This window comes from Cydia fagiglandana, chromosome 17 (assembly GCF_963556715.1).
Source record: "Cydia fagiglandana chromosome 17, ilCydFagi1.1, whole genome shotgun sequence".
Classification (NCBI taxonomy): domain Eukaryota; kingdom Metazoa; phylum Arthropoda; class Insecta; order Lepidoptera; family Tortricidae; genus Cydia; species Cydia fagiglandana.
Window position 1 is genome coordinate 11,635,530 of NC_085948.1, and position 21,871 is coordinate 11,657,400.

At 37.2% G+C, this 21,871-nt stretch overlaps 1 protein-coding gene across 3 annotated transcripts in view; it reads right to left on the reverse strand.

The window, feature by feature from the left end:
* The window catches only part of LOC134672469 (histone-lysine N-methyltransferase MECOM-like), a 134,391-nt gene extending 114,089 nt beyond the window's left edge, over nt 1-20,302 (reverse strand). For all 3 annotated transcript variants that reach the window (XM_063530401.1, XM_063530403.1, XM_063530400.1), the window contains exon 1: nt 19,984-20,302. In XM_063530401.1, coding sequence (XP_063386471.1) covers nt 19,984-20,023 — 40 coding nt within the window. In that variant the 5' untranslated portion in view covers nt 20,024-20,302. The remainder of the gene's footprint in view (nt 1-19,983) is intronic.
* Between the last annotated feature and the right edge of the window lie 1,569 nt (nt 20,303-21,871).

Here is a 21,871-nt window from a genome sequence, read left to right on the forward strand (position 1 = left end):
ACGATTCAAATCATTGTCATGCATGAAATATTTTTATTAAATATTGCATGCATGAAATATTTTTACTAAATCCTAAATATTTAAGATTCACACTACTATTTATAAATTACAAACTGACATGGAAGTCAAAAACCTACTCAACAAGACCAAAGTGATCCCATAAGAGCACCGTGTACAAAGTTTTGTACGGTGCTCTAATACCCAAGCCTTCTAGCCAAGTCCAAATCCAACGGTCTTGCGTACTTTATCTTAAGTATAACGCAACTCTTATGTATATGAAGATTGTCAGTCCTCATTACTTACATATCTCTGCCCAAGTCGAAGCGATTTATCCAAACAAGCCGTCATTTCTTGTGGGGTTAGTACGGGGAAATCCTGCGAATTCCTTCACGAACGAAACGGCGCAATGACTCGAAGATAAGGCTAATAGCGGCTCGCTGTCTACTCGAACGTAATAATGTACTTACTTTGACTTTTAGCCGGGAAAATGGCGTAGCCGATTTGATTATACGCTTTTTTAACAAAGATGATTCAAAATATTCTTTAGATTAATATTACTGGAAAAATGAAATCAATAGACTTAAGATACCAACATGGATACTTTAACGGAAGTTTTGATTTTGACTGATTAATTGATTATATTTGTCTTTTTTTTGTTGATGTAATTGATGATGATGGTTGGCGTTTTCATTTTGAGTGATATACCTACATACGTATGATACCGGCTTATAATAATATAAACTTATGGAACACCGATTTTCATCTATCAAAATGATATAAATGCCTTAACATCTTTTGGACTCTGGAACGAATTCGTTTTTTTTTATTTAATGTTTGGCTGTATTGGACTTATAGTAAATTAATCTGCCATAGCTAAGCCGCGCAAAATCATATATATGTTGCGACATCTTGACGACCGGTCTGGCCTAGTGGGTAGTGACCCTGCCTGCGAAGCCGATGGTCCTGGGTTCGAATCCCAGTAAGGGCATTTATTTGTATGATGATACAGATATTTGTTCCTGAGTCATGGGTGTTTTCTATGTATTTGAGTGTTTGTATATTGTATATATATCGTTGTCTGGGTACCCACAACACAAGCCTTCTTGAGCTTACCGTGGGACTTAGTCAATCTGTGTAAGAATGTCCTATAATATTTATTTATTTATTTATTTATTTATTTATCTTAATGAAATAAAACAAGGCAGACAAGTTAGATAGAAGAAAAGCCTCACAAAACTCCTCCTAATGACTAGTATCTCGATCTAAATGTGCTTTAATTGCCAGTGGGCGTAGGGAGGGCCCGCCCTCATGTAAATAAGGCGAGTATCAGATGGGCGCTTTCTTTGTTTGCCTGTTCATGTGTGCAAATTGAAACTTAATTGCGTCCTACTGAACCGGTTCTCGTTAATTGTGGCTTGCGGTGAGGGAAGTTGTACGAGAATGTTGGCTGAGATATCAACTGGTGTAGTTAAAATGCAGTGAGATTCTTTTCAGTTTTATGCTGAAGTTTACGTAGCGTTTAGTAATTTTTCCCGTAAGAAAGCGAATCTCGTAAAGATGTAAACAATGTAGACGTATATAAACATGCTCAGAAACTATCTTCGATTTATAATGTACATAACATTGGTATGATAGTAGGAAGCATTATCTGGGGCTGTACACCGTAGCCCCTGGATAAAGGATGATTCACGTTAGACCAGGCCGTGACCGGGCCGGAGCTTCCGGCACATCGTTTTGTATGGAAAGCATCACGTGACCGCCTGTCATATCATAGAAAATTAAGCGCCGGAAGCTCCGACCCGGACACGGCCCGGTCTAAGGTGAGTCATCCTTTATGCTTCTCTACTATCATCATTTTAGAGTTTAACTTCATAGTTGTGTTGATTTCCAAATTCATGAATGAAATTTTTTAATCGTGGCTTCGTAATCGTCGAGCGAGGTGCATTGAATAGGAAATTATATGTTGTACGTGTACATACATTTGGCGAAATAAGTAAAAGAAAAGGTAATGGTATTAGAAAAGGAGTCCACCACATATTGTCACTCGCTTTTACTTTTGTTATTTAGTTATTACTTATTAACAAATTGTAATAGGCTTACAAAGGATTTAATTATTGTTTCATATTGCCTTCTCTGACATAACCATATTAATATGGCAACATTTCACCTTTACAAGTTACAATCATAAATTTATGGCGAGACGCGTCTATGTTTCACTCCAATAGTCGGAATGCTATGTAAAAGCCACGCATCGGAGACCACCCATAAGTCAAAAGTCACGAAGTCAGATAAGGCCTAATTGACGTGAGCACCGCCCAACGCAACCTTAATAAGCATTTATAACGATATAACTGCTATTATCAAAAATACTTAACCTATTTATACTATAGTAAAGCTGGAAATGTCACCTTTCGTTTTGATTTCGATTAGCACGCCGTATGACTTTGACATTGAGTGTAAGCGGATCGGCGAGCCGTGATGGAACGACAGTAGGCTGCATTGTTTCTTATCGTATTTGAATTTGACACGGTTTTAATGTTGAACATTTATCCGTATCACTGTCTTGAATAATCTCTAGCAAAATTGGAAAATCGTCTCCTTTACGGACTTACATATATGTATATGAAAATACACTTATGTATTGGAGTAGTTAAATGGTGAGTTTTCCTTGATTTATCAAGAACGTTATACGTCAGATGATAATATTAACATTAAAAACGTTTGAGTACTTCAATTATAAAATACTCCCTACACGAGCGTAACTCAATCCTTTGGCCACGGACTTCCATTGCCGACCGTATTCTGTGATAATACGACAGGCGTAGAGACGCAATTTCCCTTCCTACCGTGACGTCATAACTAGGCCACATGTCTTACGGCCCCGCGGCACGAACCCACGAAACAAATCTTTTAATTGCTCCACATTATTCCCTTATATGTTAGATTATTTGGAATGTTCGCGCTTGACAGAGTTCACGTCGTCACGCTAGCCTCTCGGGTACATTTCGCCGCTAATGATTACAGATATAAATCGGCTTAGTAAATGGTTTACGCAGTCTAAAGCCCGATTTAGACGATGCGAGAACTCGCATGCGAGTTTCATACCATTGCGGGTTTTGTACAGTCGGTTGAATTGGACGTAACCAACAGTCCGCAATGTAACTAAAATCGCATGCGAGTTCGCGCGCCGTCTAAATCAGCCCTAACGTGGCCGATATAAGTCTAATTTCTAAAAGCACGTCTCGATTACTTTTAGCATGTGGTAAGTAGGTACAGAATGTGTATGTGAAGGTACAGTCAGCATTAATAGTAGCGGATGAAACAACGCACCAAAAGTTTCTGCCACTGTGGAATACTTTTCCAGATAGAGATATATCTCCACAGTATCTGTGACAATCTTATTATTCCACATACAGATATATTATATACTTATCTCTATTATGATTAAGCTATTAGATAATGGTAGAAAATTTTGACAAATAGGCTGATCCGCCACTTTTGTTGCTGGATCTACCAGTCGAAGTCAGAGTTCTATCGATTTTGATCGGCTTGCCTAGGTATTTTAAATTATTGGACACAGTACATCTCTCTCAAAGAAAACGCAGAACAGATAAGCTAACAATTAGTTTTGTCATACGGATGTGACAAACCCCTGATACTTATACGATATTTCTCTTTATAAGGTTTTCATTGTGGGTATTTCAAAAAGTCTTATGGGTCTAACAACAATTTTATATTTAATTGGTTAATAGTATTAAATTTAATTATGTCCGTTTAATGAGAACTGCATCGATACCCATCTCCTTTGCTTCTCAGAAGGTAAACGAAATTCTGTGGTACCTACATATCTATTAATTATAGGCACCTATTACCGAAAGATAAATTGTTAATAAATTCCAACCACACATGCAGATTTTTCTTATAACGACGCTGTATTTTTAAAAGTAGCATTATCACTGTACAATAATTAAATGTGTGGATAGAGCTAACAATGGCTGCGCCGTAACAGAGTAATACGGCTTCATTAGTGCGCGTGCGCCGATAGCCGCGACCAATTACGTGCTTTTATCACCAATTAATGTTTACGATGCTCCGGCCACCAATATGTCGATACGATCCCTATTGTTATCGAAATTGCAGTTTGGAATAAGTCAGTTTTTACTTCAAGAATAATCGATCTACCTCGCTATTTTTTCTCATGCGAGTAAGCTAGGTTCGTCTAGTTTAATGCAATAGTCAAATTTAAAATCGATCGATTCTACTGACGTGATCAGGAATATTTATGTACATATTATTAAGTTTTGGCCGTGTGGTGGGCGGCTTTAGAATAGCGCCAACCCTCACATAGTATAAGGGTGTCGTACGAGGCGACTAAGTTCACAAACGAAGCAAGAAGTTATTTCGTCACGAGGGAGATGGTCCTCTTAGCATTGGCTGGCAATCCATCTAGGAGAAGAATACTTCAAAATAAAACCCGGGATGTAGTTTCAGTAGGCCGGGAGTAGGGTCCAACCTGAAATAAGCGGCAGATTCTTGCAGCCAACCTTTCTCCACACGTATTGCCTCGCCTTTCCTGTGGGATAAGACAGTGAAGCCGAGAGGGTAATGCAGGTGCTGGGCATCCCTGCATTTCCTTAATTCCGTCCCAGGCGGTGTAATGTCTTACAACCTAAATCTGCAATAGACGCAAAGACCAATGATGATATATTAAGTTTAATTCATTATTCTTTTATTGCAAGAATAATTACCTATTAGCCTTACGTAAAGTTACGACGTACCAACAACTAAATTTTTTTGTAATATTTAATGTTGTTAAAATGTTGTTAACTTTAAATATTATTATAGGCATTTGAGCTTATGGGTACTTGGGTAGTGTATAATAAATAAACAATAATGGAATTGACAAATATCGATGATACGTTGGATGACACGGAAATAATAAAAATACTATCACATATTGTAAAAGACTAAAGCCGCGATTCGGGAAATGAATTAGATATTCTCTAGATATGAAATAGTGAAGATATATTATATTTACTATATCGTTTCTAGTTAATCTCTAATTCATTTCCCGAATCGCGCCGCGCCGTAAGGGTGCAGCTATATTGCACTGAGAGCTTCAAAAGCTGTGTCGAAGTCGATCTACAGCGATTTGCACCATTTAATTTAGCGGCAGTTTAAATAAAGAACTTGTGAAACGTTTAACAAAGTTACATTGTTTAAAATAGCCTATCTCAGATTGCACCCAAACGAATGAACCGTAGCCTTATCTTGTAATCTCATATATCATATTGTAACGCTACTCTTCAACATTAAATCGTACTCAAAGTTCTTAACGAGTGGAACGTGCCTAATATGGGTAAACATACACTGTTGAGTCTCTGACTGTCAAATCTAAGCTTTCTATTTTAAATGGTGGTAAGTCACAATACAGATTTATACCAAACTCAATCTTAATTCAGTTCACTTCAGTCCAAAATAACTACAGCACGTCGGATTGTTTTATATATCAATATTTTACAAATATTGAACTACCTATTATTTAAATGTATTATGATTGTACTAAAATTTTAAAGGTAAATAGTTGCTATAATTTATACGGTGACTATCTAGATTAAAAATGGAATATTACCTAAATTTCCTTAAAAGTAAGTAAGTACTCGTTAATACAAAATAGTCAATAACAATAATTGATATTAACTTTTATATTTAACACTGGTTAGACACAATGTGTACATGTGCAAATATGCGTATATCATAGTTAATGGCACATTGGATTGCATGGACACGTCAATGCCATTTCCAACCTAAAGATGTTCTATTCAACACAATGGAAGCTTTTCATAATTACCTACACGCCCACTGAAGCTCTGACCAGTTTCTAAAATTGCAAAATTTAAACTAAGGAAAATTTCGAAAACTTCTCACATTTTCGAACTTCCCATTTCAAAATTAGAACTTTCATTAAAGTTTACCAAAAATCTAAGAACATTTACAATTATTTGCTTTCTTTCCGCAACTTACCTATCTGTACAACTATACACGCCCAATCACAAATATCCGTTTGATATAACTAAGATTCACACTAAAACTCGCATTGAATGCTCAAAGGCCGGGATAGAATCAGCACTATCAATACCTTTATCATTGATAGATGTAGGGCCCGGCCCCGGTCCCATTGTCCGGTGACGGATGGACGTCGGATCCGGATACACGGAGATACGTGTGATTAATGCCTAAAAAGCGTATTAAGGGAATTGAGAAGTTTTCCGAATTGATTTCGATGATTGTCGCAAGTTGAGATCTTTAACTAGTGACAATGCTTTCCAAAATGTTACACGATTACACAAAAAATATTATAAACAGAGCTACATACTTCGAAAGAATATCGATTAGTACTTACGTATTGATATTAATTCTTACTAAAACGACTAACTGCCCGATACGAACTTTAAGATACGTCAAATATGACTAAATACACGATACGATAGATATACGGCTAGATACGATGTGGATTAGATATGTCAGTGTCAAATGTGACGTTTCTTCAAACAAAAACGTCACTTTTGACGCTGATATATCGTATCTAGCCGTAATATTTGACGTATCCTAAAGTTCGAAACGGGTCGTAAATACCAGTACTACTGTACTAGCTTTGAAGTGATTAAACTGGAGAAATACCGTCACCGTCGGTCAAAAGGTCAAATCATAAAAACTGAAGTAGGTACTCCCCGAATAAGTGCTAATAAAAAATATATTGCAATTAGATGTTATCACTGTCCGTTACTCTAGATATTATTAAAAGGAACCAAATTCAGCAACAAAAGCTCCGAGTTGCGTGCATGAAGAATCTAAAGATTACCACCAATACTTATTTTACAAGACGTAAAGAAGTAAAACTGATTGATCACAGGGTTTTAGTTGTAAAGGTCCCAGGTTCGTGTCTTGGGGCTATTATCATAATGACGGCGCGACACTCGGAAACTAGATAGCATCGTATCGCGCGCGGTGGACAATAACCCTTACCAACATTCATTTATAATAATTAGTTGGCGTAAGGCCAGACCGATATGAATAATATGAATACTGCCATATTTTATCAGACAGCGCTGTGTTATCTGTTGCCGACGCTGAAAAATAATTATTTTGTGCGTTAGAATCACTAAACCTTATAAAACAAAGTCCCCCGCCGCGTCTGTCTGTTTGTGTGTTTGTATGTTTGCGATAAAGTCAACAATTACTGAACGGATTTTCATGCGGTTTTCACCTATCAATATAGTAATTCTGAAGATTTGGGTGTATAATTTGTTAACCCGTGCGAACAATTCAAAACACATTCGAATAAGACATTCAAGTAGATTTCGTAAAAAATAAAAGCCTACGCATAAATCTTAGCTCCCGGTTTTCAAGTGAACTTTTGTGGCCCCTTTTGGATGAAACCGGAAAAGCAATACATACAAAGATGAAGAAAAGACTGTAATGTAGTTGTTGTTGTAAACAATATTGTTAGATTGCTGTAATTGGGTAAATAGATAAAACAATACATATTTCGGCAGCACGTAGATTTCTTACATTCTGTATAAAGCTTTTTGTCCAACTTTCACGCAAGCACGAGTAGGTACTTGCGCAGAAATGCGTAAAAGCCAAAAATGCGTAAACACAATAAAAGCCTCAAGGGAAACATACATGTCAAGTATGAACGATACGCCAATCATTCGGACTAGTTAACGAAATGAGTATTGCGAGTCAAGGACAGCGCGGCCGTTTGGGAAATAACGCCACTTCCTTAGAGAAAAGCTTCTAGCGAAAGGAAATCCCGATGTTTCAAAGTAGTCATAAAAACAATCAGACGGAGTTACGTTTATACCGTGTTCCCAGAGGGTTTCGAAGTCTGTGGGTGTAACTGGAGCCTTGATCCATTGCCAACGGCAAAACAAATACAGGTATTTACAGTGGAAAACCTTAAATACTTGAAGACATAAGATCATCATCATCATCATGTCAGCCATAAGACGTCCACTGCTGAACATAGGCCTCCCCCTTATGGGGGGTGAATGCCATAATCGCCACGCTTGGCAGGCGGTACGCCGAATTTGAGGGACGCTGCTGCCCGTCCACCGGTGGTCTTGGACGTAGTTTAAGGACATACCCGGGTCCTAGACATAAAATAAATACCCGGAACTCTTAATTCCTAAATCATGCTGGCAGTGAAACTTAGACCATGGCCCTCTTAATTGCGCATTGTGTGACTAAGTAGAAGCATTCATGAGGCCCATAGTAAACTACCACGTTTCAGAGCAGTATTTGAGTATACGGTAGTCCAAACGTAAAAAGTTAATAAGCTTTTATATTTATGGCAGAAAGGTATGCAGCTTAAGTAAAAAAAAAGAATAATGGCATTCTCTCCCAGTGTAAATATTTTTTATTTCGACTGGTAGAGAGTGCCACTAGGAATTAAGTCCACTATTTGTACATTATTTTAGTATTTTATTCAATAGAGTTTATTAAAAAAATGGTTTACCTACATGTACCTCTGTAAAAACAAGAGTTAACCAGCAATTCATTGACAATATAACTTATAAATTAAATAATTATTAAAAGCTTCGTGGCATGGGTACTACCGTGCACAAGGTTTAATTCTTATAAGTGTACTACATATTTGAATAGCCAAAATTTTCTTGAAATGCAGCACATATCTAATTTATTTAAAGTACTCAGTGCTTGCTCTTTGCCTGAATTAAGGCCGCACATAAGTCTAATAAATATATATTTATATTGGCGCACATTACAGTATAACGCGTATATACAGATGTATAACGGTGCATATTCACTGAAAATAGCAGCAAGAGCAAATGCAGGCATGAAGCATGGAGTGACTCAGAGATAAGCTATCTCGGTGATACAGCGCTTAGTAATCTACCTGTAACGAACCTTTGTGCTCAGCTCTATGCAAGAATAGGTTTTCCATTGTCCTCAAGTCCATAGATTTTTCTAGTATTAAAAATTAGTGCAATAAGTGGATTATTATTAAAATATTATGGCAAATCGAAAACTTACCATCCGAACTGATTATGACACCATATTTTCCGATAGTAAATACCAATGCTAGTCCCATAAAAAAGTCACAGTTCAAAGCAAATTCCAAATAACAACGTGACAATGTAACGAAAACTAAAAGCTATGAAAAAAGGTTCACCTTTGCCTAACTTCTGGTATAATAACGACTAAAACCTTTGATACAGATGTAGCCCGGGGATAATTGTTTTCCATCGTATTTTCTGGGAACGTTTGTATTTATTTGTCATGCTAGTTCAGTCAATGTCAGTACTTTTTGTACAGAGACTGACCGAAATAGTAAGACACGTTCGTAAGTTTCCGTAAAAATACGATGAAAAATAATTATGTACTACATCTGCACGTGTTGGTAAAACCTCGGTTATGTTGTACAAGTATGGCGCAGAAAAATTCGTTCTCGATAAAAATTTAAAAGGATGGCTTACAATTCGGTCAGGATTAGCAATGCACCAAGGAGAAGTTTCCAAAGTTGCGAAATTTTCCATACCGAATGTTCTCAGAACATAAATTTTACGAACTATAAAAATTATTCAGGAAGTCGCTGGACACCGCCGTTATCAATTATTTTAACTGACTGTCTTATTTACGAGTTTATTAAAATAATACTAATAGTACATTTTTTGATAATTCTCATAGGGAATATTCTCATTGGAAATTTAATTTAAATTTTCGATTCCGGTAATTCCCGAGAATGTTACTAAATTTTTGAGTAACTTCTGCAACTGGTACATTGCTAGTCAGGATCCTTATTATACACGGATAACAGATTAAAGGGTGTGTATTATTTTTAGAATGCTTTTCACGTTGCATATATCATACAACTTAATAGCAGAAATATGTGTACAGAAGGTAACATTGTTTGGCAGGAAGGCACATTTGGCCCGTGCCGTGGATCATTCTTTCATTGATGTGCGTGCGTCACTGAGCCCGAATAATCCGATCTAGGATTGGAACGGAATGCTGCCTAAGATCGAGCGCAGTGATCGCATCAATATAGTTTCCATATCGATATACATATTATAACACGTAATTTTGGGTTTTTTATCCGGGGCTTGGATATTTCAACAATATTAACAAAAATGACGATGTGATTGTGATGATTCATATCTAAATTTCGATTCAGACTAGCACCAATGAAACTATTTAAATAGTCGGCATTAACTTTAATTAAATCCCAATCCGCATTGGGCTAGCGTGGGCACTATAGCTCAAGCCCTCTTGCGCATGAGAGAGGAGGCCTGTGCTCAGCAGTGGGACGTATATAGGCTGAAATGATGATGATGATGAACTTTAATTAACTTAACGAACTAAATCCATAGAACTGTTCAGATTTTCGAGCATGCTAAAGAAACGGATACTCTAACTAATATACATACATACTTATAGAAACATAACGAACATATAGAAACATACCGAATATATAGAAACATGTGCGCCTGCTAATTGAAAGAGCAACGTGATTTTTTATTGTTCATAAAATGTTTATTATCAACTTTCAGTTTTGTCTATGGTACTAACAAATATGTATACTTGCTAAATGTTTATATTCACACTGCTTCTTTAGTGCATCTTATAAAACGTTATGTTACGTACTTTAAGTAAAGTGAAAAATGAATGATATTTATGTATATAATTTGATTTTTTTTCTGCGCCATTAAGTTATGAGTGAGTACCTAAAAATCCCCACCCTATGTTCAGCAGTGGACGTCTTATGGCTAAGATGATGATGATGATGATGACCTAAAAATTATCTGTGTGTGGATAATACTTACTTTTTTATTTAAAGTGAAAATAAAGAGTATAGAATCCCGAAACACTGTAAGTGTGTAATTTTCATGTTACCCAGACATACCTATGAATGACGCGTGAGTCAGATGGTGATTACGTTTTGCCGAGGGCATATTCAGACATGTCATTAGCTTCTTGGTCATTAGGGGCTCCGTCCCACCCTTTCTTCCACTAATGGCGAAACCTCGTGTCTGTGCGACGATAGATATGTTACATTTGCTATGAGTATAAATAGACTTGATAAGAAGATAATGATGGATATGTTCTATTTGATAATGTTAGTTTCTGTATTAGTTATCTTCAGATTATGGTGTACACGTGTATAATTATTTGTAGAGGTATCTAAGTAGCCAAGCTATGCTATGTTACTTCTAAGTAGGTGTATGTTTCATTGTTGCCGTTAAAATTAGGTATTTACCTAATCTACAGGGTTCACTAAAACTTATTATAAAAATATTCCATGAAATACTAAAATTATCCTTGAAGATAATAAGTAGGTAGGGTCTGTGTCGTGAAATGTAGGGGAGCCCATACATTCTACGACTCTTCTCTTTCCGCACAGACCCTACGGTAGGAGCAGTGCTCTGTTTACCTCCTTATTAGCCTAACCACCAAACAAAATCTGAATTGAAACTAGTTTTCCACAACTAGTATTTCCTCAGCAGGCAGCATCATCCGAACTCAAACCGCATGAAGTGGTGCATCGCAAGCATTGCCTCATGCACACACTGAATTGAAAAGCTCGAGAAGCCCCATTCGGCGACCTCGTTTCCTAGACGCTGCAATTATGCCCGTCGCCTACGACCGCTCTGACGAAGTTTCCACTTATCCACTGTCTATAGTATGAACCGTGACGTGTTGAAAACTATATGCATAGTTTCAAAATAAAACAAGAACACACTCGCTGGTCAAGAGCAGTGGGAAAACAACTCAAGATCAACCTTATAGTGAAAACCGATCATGCGTTAGAAGTCGGTACCAAGTCGATAAGATAAGCTGTCCATTAGTTGTATGGAAGTATCAAAAAATTACATGTAAAATATGAGACAAATATGTTTTATCAATAAATATCTCTATAATCCGAATTATTGACCGGTATTGTAACTATTTCACTAGGCACTGACTTATATCAGTTGCTAGGCGCAAAGGGATATTTAAGTTTTAGTTTAAAAAAAGGTTTATTTTTCCATTTTTAGTTTATTAAGTTTTTGTTATGACAGCTGCGGCATTCTGGAGGACTCGTTCCTGTCTGTCCAAGGACTTATATCACTAAAAAGTTTCGCACTATAGGTTCGTTTCCAGTTTGAATCCATCAAGATTTGAGGAGTTCCCTCAATTCGCAATTCCCTCAGTGTATCGTGCCAGGTTTGTCCCACTTTTGTCAAGTCATCGGTTCAGAGATGACGGAGTTCTATAGTAACATCATATAAAAAGGGTAGAATTACTCCTTGTTTTGAAGTCGGTTAAAAATGTATCAGCCTGATTTTAAATTAATTACTCGTAAATACTTATGTAAATGATTGAAGCAAAATTGTACACTTTGCTTGTTGGTACTATCCTTTACAATAGTATGTATGTACCTAATCCTAAAACAGAAGCAACAATGTAAGCTTATAGTTTCATGCCATTAGACAACACGTCAGTAAGTCTTTGATCTCGCAAAACTGTGACAACAATTGGTTCAAAGAATCAAGGAACTACCATTTCAAAGCTTCGACACGTTGTTTGCAATTCTAAGTGTTTATAGCAAAAGTGCGCTTAAAGTCGCTCGTTCCTGAACAATAGAGTTGCTCGTACTACATAATGCCGTTTCGCGGAATCAAACCAGTGTTATTATTTCAAACGTCTGTCAAACTGTTAACGATCTTAGCATAAACCTTTGCCCAACGATTTCCTCCGTTTTACATTCGATTGATTTCAGCGACCTGTACAATCTTTATTGGCTATTGAAACTCAATCTTTACCGTGCCGGAAAACAATTTGCCCGCAAGCGTGTTTTGTCATCGAGGCTAATAAACATCTGCCACAGTTTTCCTACAAGAAATAATTTAAATTTTCACCCAGGCAAGCGCGCTCGTAATTCCTTTTCGAGACATAAAATAAAGCTGAAAAGAACACGGTTCAAGACGTCGGTCGTTTCTTAATTTACGAGAGCGTTGTGTGGCGAGAGTTCGTCATTTCCGAGCGCCATCTGCAGGTAAGTTACGAGGGCCGGCCGCGGGCACGCACCGCGCACACATGCGCGCGCGCACACGGACACCTCCGCTGTCCACCGTGGCCGAACAATCGATCGTAAATCGGCTTCGATAAAATTATAGGAGGGAACACAATGGATAGCGCATCTGCGATGCATAACCTGCCCTGTTCCCGAGGCGGAGAGCGCCCTTTCCCATGTCTCTCGCCCGCTCCCGCCACGTAACTCTCCGTCTCCGAGATAAAGTCTACATTCGCACGTGTACAGACAAGAGGTGTTTATTTTGAGAAAGTCCTGTCCGGCGATAGTGGTCTCTAAGATGCAGAGCTTTAAGATGACTATCGCGCGTCGTTATCGGGGCTCACGTAATTGCGAAATTCACGCTTCGTGGCGCGGTACAAAAATAAGATTATGGATTCTGCTGAGCTGCTGCGTTATTGTGATTCGAGGATCCGTCCGTAGGTATGTCTGCGAGCTTTACGACTGCTATTCCTGGAGGAATAAACCGGTGCACTTATTGAATATTGTTCGGTTTATTTATGGTGGACAGCGCCATTGTCCGGAGGCCTGGAAATTCATACCCATTTATGTTTGTTTACAGAGAGATTGCAAAGCTGCAGCTGCAAGCTATTCTGATCGTCAATTATGTATACTAAAACTATAGAGATATGTATTATGATATTTCAGGACTTACGAGACTTTACTAAACGTATCTATTGATGAAAGGGCATCGACTGGTTTCAAATTCTGTTGGACGTGAAAGTCGTAAAAGATGGGATCGAATTTCCCGTCAGGCCGAAGAGTCGCCAGGGTTATGGAGCCATTAAATGTGGCCAGATATTAACGACCCGTACCGACACAACCTTTTATTAATATTGACCGAATCGTAAAAGTTCTTATACCTGCCCGTTTAATTAATATAAAGGTGTTATGATGGTGACAATTAGTAGATACAAACATTACCCGTTGGCATACATATGCCTATAGGCAAGTAAGGCTAAATTTGAATGCTACCAATTTAACCCCCATGTTCAGCGAAAATGAAGTATGTACGCCGTACATTTATAGCCATTAGGACAGTTTTCAGCGAAATCTTGTTAGTATATAAGTAGATATGTAGCACATTTCGGTCTCCTGACCATTATTTGATTAGGGTTTCTTCTTGTTTTTACCTTTCCACATTCATACTTTTTGAAATAATCAAGTTTTAAACGTTTGGCTAGCACGGTTCACCTAATACACAAAAATCAAATAATCTCCGCAACGGTTCATTTATGTAATGTGTATGTTCTCTGAACATATATGGGGTCAAATTTTTGACCCGTATAGTATAGGTATGTACCTATACCTACTTAACGCGGGGCCCTGCATGATGGTATGTGACTTTCCGCTTCTGGACAATGCCCGAAAGGGGACGGTGGCTTGTCCATACAAACTATTACAAACAAACGTAGTCCCCATTTTCCTCTCTGGATATTGACATTATGAAAAATATATTTACACATTTTCATGTGTGTATAGCCGCTACGTTCGACTTTGGGTTAGGAGCAAAAAAGTTGTGAACATATTTCTGTACCTAAGTGAGCTAAGAGTAGGAAGTTTTTTATTTTATTATCAGTATCAATTATTTAATTCCAAATTAAATTTACTTAAGTATCAGGTAACAGGAAGTACTTACCTACTTTGACTAAATAACTAATAACTTTTTATCTAATCCGTTTCTAAAAACGCTTGCTCAACTCAACTTTTGATTATTAAGTACATGTAGTAACTAGCAACATTTTCCTGTTTTTATTCACCCAAATATCTACTTAAACATTTAAAGTGTAGATAAGAGGCTGCGTGCATCATTATCTAGTACGAGTATGGTGTAGTTACCTAATCAATTCGATTTGAATTTTATTTATTTTTACTCATAAATTATTTACCTACGTATAGATGACAATACTTACATCGAACAAATGAACGGCGATATCATGTACTTTTGCCAATTAAAATGCTTAATGAAATGAATCTAAGTATATATTCATATTGAATGAACTGTTTTTCAAAAACAGTGAGATAAACTGAAACGGATTGTCGATTAAACAAAGCAGCCCAAAATGAAAATATTGGAACTAAATATTCGATGAAGTTTAGTGAAAATTTTGTAGGCAAAACAAGTATGTACAATGTAAAGTGATTTTTCGCTCTTTTTACTTTTCGTTTAGCGTTTGTCTGTACGATTGTCAACTTAGCTAGGCCCCCTGGTTAGGTGAGGGACTGAAATAGGTACCTACGAAAGCATTTTCGCCCAAGTTGAAAGAGACACTTCGCTCGCGCTGGGCGCTCGTTCGGTGAAGTAGTATTATATGCCTTATAAAAAAGCTGGCACTAGCGATTCAAATTATTCAAAGCCACTATAAGTATGGATAGATGTTGCATCTAAACGAGGTGATTAGATTTACCGAAATCAGACTTTAACATCATTGTAATAAGAGTAGAGATGGTCGCCGTTGTGAAATGCATTATGTTACAGTTTAATCACGCACGATAAAATGAGAGATAAGAGACAGATCTACCTTTGTACCTAGGGTTGCCAGATCGAAAGGCGCTATTATCGGGAAACAATATCAAGTTTTCGGGATTTTGGGACTTAAGTCGGGAAAAAAAACCTTTAAATTAAATAATAAAATTGTATTAAAATGAAACGATATTTTACATTATTGGCACTAATGGCACTACGTCAGCTCGCTCGCTCGACGACAGTTCGGAACTTAAAATTATTGTTTTATAACGTGAAGCTGTTTTTCGGGACATTTTTCACTTTGTCGGGAATCGGGAACACATGCTAAAAATCGGGAGAATCCCGCCAAATCCCGACCATCTGGCAACCCTATTTGTACCGTATAAACAATGTGAAATGTTTTGCACTGAAGGTAAATAAGTACGTAAAGCAAATGGAAAAATATGTAACGCCACGTAAGTTGTTATAAATGTAATAGTTTGTATGTTTGGGTATTTAGACATTTTGATGTAGGTTCCTCCGTAAGGCGAGAACAAGTCAACGGATTTCAATGAAAGTTTGAACTCAAATTGTTTATAATTATAGCCTTGATACTAGTTGATACATAGAATATTTTTTATCTCGAAATTAACCGCCTGGGGGGTGTTATAAGGGTCATTATCTACGCGGACGATGTAACGGGCGGGGACTAGTGTAATTTTACCAAATAATTTTACAACTAATTTTATCAAATAATTACCAAGTGCTTGGTGAAATATGTAAAATAATGTATTCGCGGATGTTTTACCGTGTTGCAGTTTTATTTTTACCATATTAAGAAGAGCAAAACGAATGTGTGGTCAAATTTGGCCATTTGTTTTGCTGCCGTAACATGATAAAGGTAATAGGTACATGATAACCTACCTATATAGTAACAGCACCAGTCATGGGACATTTAAGAGGAAATTTGGAGTATTTATGAAATTCCCTTATACATGTAAATGGTCTACCGCTTAGCGTGTTAAAAGATGAAAGTCCTATCCGTCTTTCATGTTTTAGGCGTGTTGTATCAAAGATACTGCAATTAGTTTCCACATATTTAACAAATTAAAACTATGCTTTTTTTCTCCAGTCATGGACACCAAAGCTCCAGTAATGGGCCCCCGGTAATGGACGTGGATCCAGTAATGGGCCCCCTATAATGGACATTGCTCTATCAGTATAAAATATTGAAATGGGGAATAAACTACGGCAAAAAAATCAATTTTTGGTATAAGCTTTTATCGCTGAATGTATTTTTCTTTCCACAGCCAATTATTATTGTAGTAGATCCATCGAGACAATTCTAATATACCCAAACACAATTAGTTAGGGTTTATTGCGATATTGTCTCCATGATCAGATCAGGTCCATGTTATCATAATATTGCATTATCATCCGATTTGCATACTTAATTACGTACTTACACAAAATTTCAACTGAATCGGAAATCGAAAAGTGGCTCAAATTCAGCTACCAAGATTAGACCCACACTAACTAACAGGGCAAGTTAAATAGTGAATAGAATCAGGCGTTACTTTGCGGAAATCCATATTAATTAAAACCAAAATATTACTTTGCTAATCCGCAAGCAAGTTAAATAAAAGTTTGGAAAAACGATATTAATTTATCCGAAGTCCGAGAAGACCTCCTGATTGACATTTTTCGTAACTACATTTTACTTCTGGGTCATTCCACCGTTTCGGGTGTTACACTTGAACTCATAAAATAAGGTTTTATTCGATATTGTAACAGGAACTAGGAGATTATAACTATTGATTCATCTACTACTTTGATATTTTCCTTTCCTGTACGCACATTATTAAAGTATAAGAGAAATAACGAGAGAATCACTAAAAAGTAGCTGTTTCGGGCGTTACGCGAATTGGCCTATACCTTCTGACCATCAGTACCAAAATGCATAATTAAGCGAATTTTTACAAGCAAGCTCCAGTTTTATTTATGTCAAGTAATAATAGTTAGTATAGTCTACTGAAACACTGAAGTAACACTTAGTATCACTTCTTATTTAATTTTAATAAAATAAATTACCTGTTTCGGGTGTTACTCATGGTTCGTTTCGGGTGTCACGAGTACGAAATTAAGACAGATTTATACGAAATTATGGCTCATTTTATTGAAATTATTGTCTTTTTAATAAATTCGATTAAAAATATAAGTAATAACTGCTGAATTATTTTAAAATACATCTTAACAATAAAAACTGTTTCTCGAAGATATCATAATAATTTTTCTTTCGATGCGAATATTTCCGAAAATATTCACTTAGTCAAAAACTTGTTGATGGTGACACCTATTTATTTTGAAAGATCTATCCAACGACACCCCACATCACAGGATTAAATGCAAAAATAAATTAAAAATATTTTTTTTGTACAGGAGCTACCATAAAAAAACATTTTTTTTCGGTTTTTTTTTGTGACATGAAGGTTCGGTATGTTTTCTATGGAAATAGGTTAGTTTTGACTTCTTAAACCAGTTTTCATTTTTCAACCCTTTGGTAGCGTTTCTTATGGAATGACCCTTCTGTATTGTTTAAACATGAAATTATGGCATGGCAAGCATCATTCTGTCAATTGTCCCATCATAGGAGGTACGCAGTTTTACAGCTCCTATAATGGGATAGGGCCAAATACCACTATTTAATTACATCTGTGGAGTCACAACATAGTGTGTTGTATACCTTATCTCATGGTAAATGCAATTAACAAAACACATTCTAGTTTTCATCAAGTATTAATTAATTAAAATTTAATAAATTAACTCACCTCTCTTAGCGAAGTTGTTAAGAATTCGTAGTGGTATTTTTTTTCAGTGACACGACAACTTTTGGGTTGACGCCAATTTCTTAAAAAACAACCAAATTTAATGAAACTTCAAACTGAAACAGCTCTAGGACTCTTATTTATGATAATATACAGCCAGTGTTTATAAACTACTTTTAGATACTTATTTTAGAGGAATTACGTTTTTTTGTCCCATTACTGGTTCCACGTCCATTATAGGGTATACTACTATATCACTTTTGATATAACCTCGTAAGGCCTGATACAATACTCTACATGTAGAACAATTATATAGACTGTAGCATATATCTTAAGGGGACAGTCTGCCGTATCCGAACTTCAAGATATTCACAAGAGACGACACGTACTAGATACGTTATAGTTTAGATATCAACTAGTTCTCTTTTGCAGCGCAATTCGGGCAACCAATGTCACTTTTACGTTAGATATAGTAAGGTATCTATTAGATGCGAATTGGATATCTAAGTCATATCCTGTGGAAATCGTTCAAGAGAATCGCGCAAATGACAAATTTGACATGTTAGATCTTAAACATATCGTTATCGTATCTTGGTGATGTCTAAAAGATATCTAATAGATATCTATCTCAAAATCCGAATCGGGCCCAGTCTCGGCCTGTCAGTTGTTCGGAACTGTCAATATTTTGTTCTAACTGACAGGCCGATACCGTCCGGCGGACTATTAATCAGGGCCCCTTAACATATGTAAACTGTCGAAATATAACTCTAATTGGAAAAGTCGTCGATGTGATGGCATATATGTATTTGACGCGTTGATACATTCGCTACTATAAATGCTGACTGTACCTACCTAGATACCGTAAATTTTCCTGAAACTAGAATACCTAGGTATACCAAACAAGAATGACCATGTACAGTGTGTACGTCACCCGCCATAAACCGCATCGTAAAAACTGACGATTGCTTCTGCAAACCGTTGTGCAACCGATGTTTGGGAAATAGCTGTCTACCTACTGATAACAATGTTTCATTGCCAATGTGGACCCTATAGCCCCGCAATAAGGCCCACGGCCCGCCCTCGCGCCGCTCTACACCAGCTGCTGTTGAAGTTACGATGTTTGAACAAAGTTTACGTTTTTCGTTTCTGTCTAAAGTTGGCACTCAAACTTCCTTGGCACGAGGTAACGTGAATCAGAATTGTTACCTTCAAAATATAATAAAACAAATACAATCGTATCTAAAAAAAACTTACCGGATCCATGCTGAAAGCCAAACGTAAACAAAAGAGCGTCACGTTTCCGTACAGTACATAATGAAAATAAATAATGAAAATCCTCAACGCGCATCCAATGACAACTGACAACGGAGGGGACATCCCTCCTGACAATAAGCAAACTGAAATAAACTTTGAGGCGTCCAGCTACGGTCGAGTGTTCACTGGCAGCGAGCGGAGGATGTCCCTCGCTATCTTGTCTGGCGGGGGCGGCGCCGACCAATAGCGAAGCGCGGCGAGCGCATCACATACCTCTTATCTTATACCTACTGCGCATCCTTGTAGCACTCGTAGACCTTCGTAGAACTGAAATGTAACTTTTTAAAAATAGAATTTCATACCTTGCGAATGCAGCCTCCTCGCGACCGCCTTGGAACGCATATTTCACTCTAATTTTAAAAAGTTCATTTAAAAATGGAACGCGTGTTTAAGGAGACAGTGTGAGCCGGGCGGGCGTCTGGGACTAACGTCCAGGGAGTGGCGTGGTGTCACGCGAGCGGCCGGCGGGACACTGCGTTCACGTGCGGTCGCGGGCGCGGGAAAGCGATTTCCACGCGGGAAACGATAGTGACCGGCTCGCTGTCTGGCGGCCACTCGACAACTGTCAGCCGGCCGTCTTGTGACGCCATGGCGCGCTATGGTGCCCATGCAGCCTTACCACTTTTTACTCTACTGCAACCTTTTTATAACTCTACCAGAAGCACGACGGTTTCATATTTAAGTTTTGTTTATAGAAATATTTTTTGCTGACTATCCTTTGACTACGAATACAATAAAATTAATATAAACACCTATCAAACTGTTTCATGATATTTTTAGGTTATTATTCGCAGGCTCTACACGGCCAATTTACACGTATAGATTAAATAAAGGACTAAAGTAAAAGTTTCTTCATTTATTTGTATTATTTACCTAACAAATAAATACCTATTAAATTAAAGGTACTATAAAAAGACCTATATTATTTTGAAGAAAAACTAGACTATGGCAGTGAATACATTTCTTACTCAGGTTTCAAAAATAAGATTTCATACAGCAATTAATTTCATTTAGCAATAAAACTTAAATATTAGATCTACTTTCCTGAATTTATTTAGGTTTTTTCTTACTTAGGTAACCTACCTAATGTTTTTGCTTTTAAAACGACAAGAATCTACTGAAGCACTACGAAATTGAAATAAATATTTATACTTAGATTGCCATTTATTTTAACCTTCAATGTTTTTTTATCGATGGCAAACTTAAGTTTCAAATAATGAAACAAACTTTGCTAACTAGAGTCAGAGATTGTAATTTCTTAACCAGGTTAGATCGAAGGCGGTCAAAAGTGCTCTAAAAGTTTTATGAACTTTTCCACTGGAAGAAACCTTAGTAACATTGAATTTGGAACATGTTGGCAATACCTATACTTATTTAGGTTGACTATTTCAAATAGGGGAAAGCAAATTTTTTCGCTGCATTTTAATTAAAAGCTATGTTTTGGGTTATTCTGCGTGTTGTTATTAGATTGAGATGTTTTGCTGTGATTAGACTAGCTGTTTATTAGTTTAATAACCTACGAATGGACCTAAGTAATAACATGGTGACCTGTAGACCTTGATAACCCCCGTGGCTCTGCCATTTTGAAAATTCCAAATACAAATATCAAACCTGTACGGATATGATGGTCGTATTTGTCTACGTGACAGCGTGATAAAACGGTGTCCGTCTCTTTCTATCCCGCAGAGTTAAAAAGTGACAGTTGTTTTATCACGTGGATAAAGCGATCCATAATAGGCTTGCTGCTCAGAAAATTGCACGTGAATCGGTTCAAAAATGCGAACTATAGAGGAGAACAGCCTGTTTTACGAAAACATTTTTGGCCAAGCTTAAAACTGATATGCTTCACTCTTGATACGACCTCTCTCATGCTCAGTGAATAAGGCCAAACTTAACCAATCAGCTGGATTCGAGAAATGAATTAGAGACTCACTAGATATGAAATAGTGAAGATATGTGTCGTTCCACAGAAAAAGGTACCTTATAGCGGCCGGCGCTTACGTCGCATAGCGCCGCAATAATATTGGAGCGGCGTTAATAATAGCGTAAGCGCCAACCGGCATAAGGTACCTTCACCCGTGGGACGTCACATATCTTTACTATATCGTTTCTAGTTAATCTCTAATTCATTTCCCGAATAGCGCCGAATGTCGACATATCATCAACTGACCACCAAGCGTCACTATCACT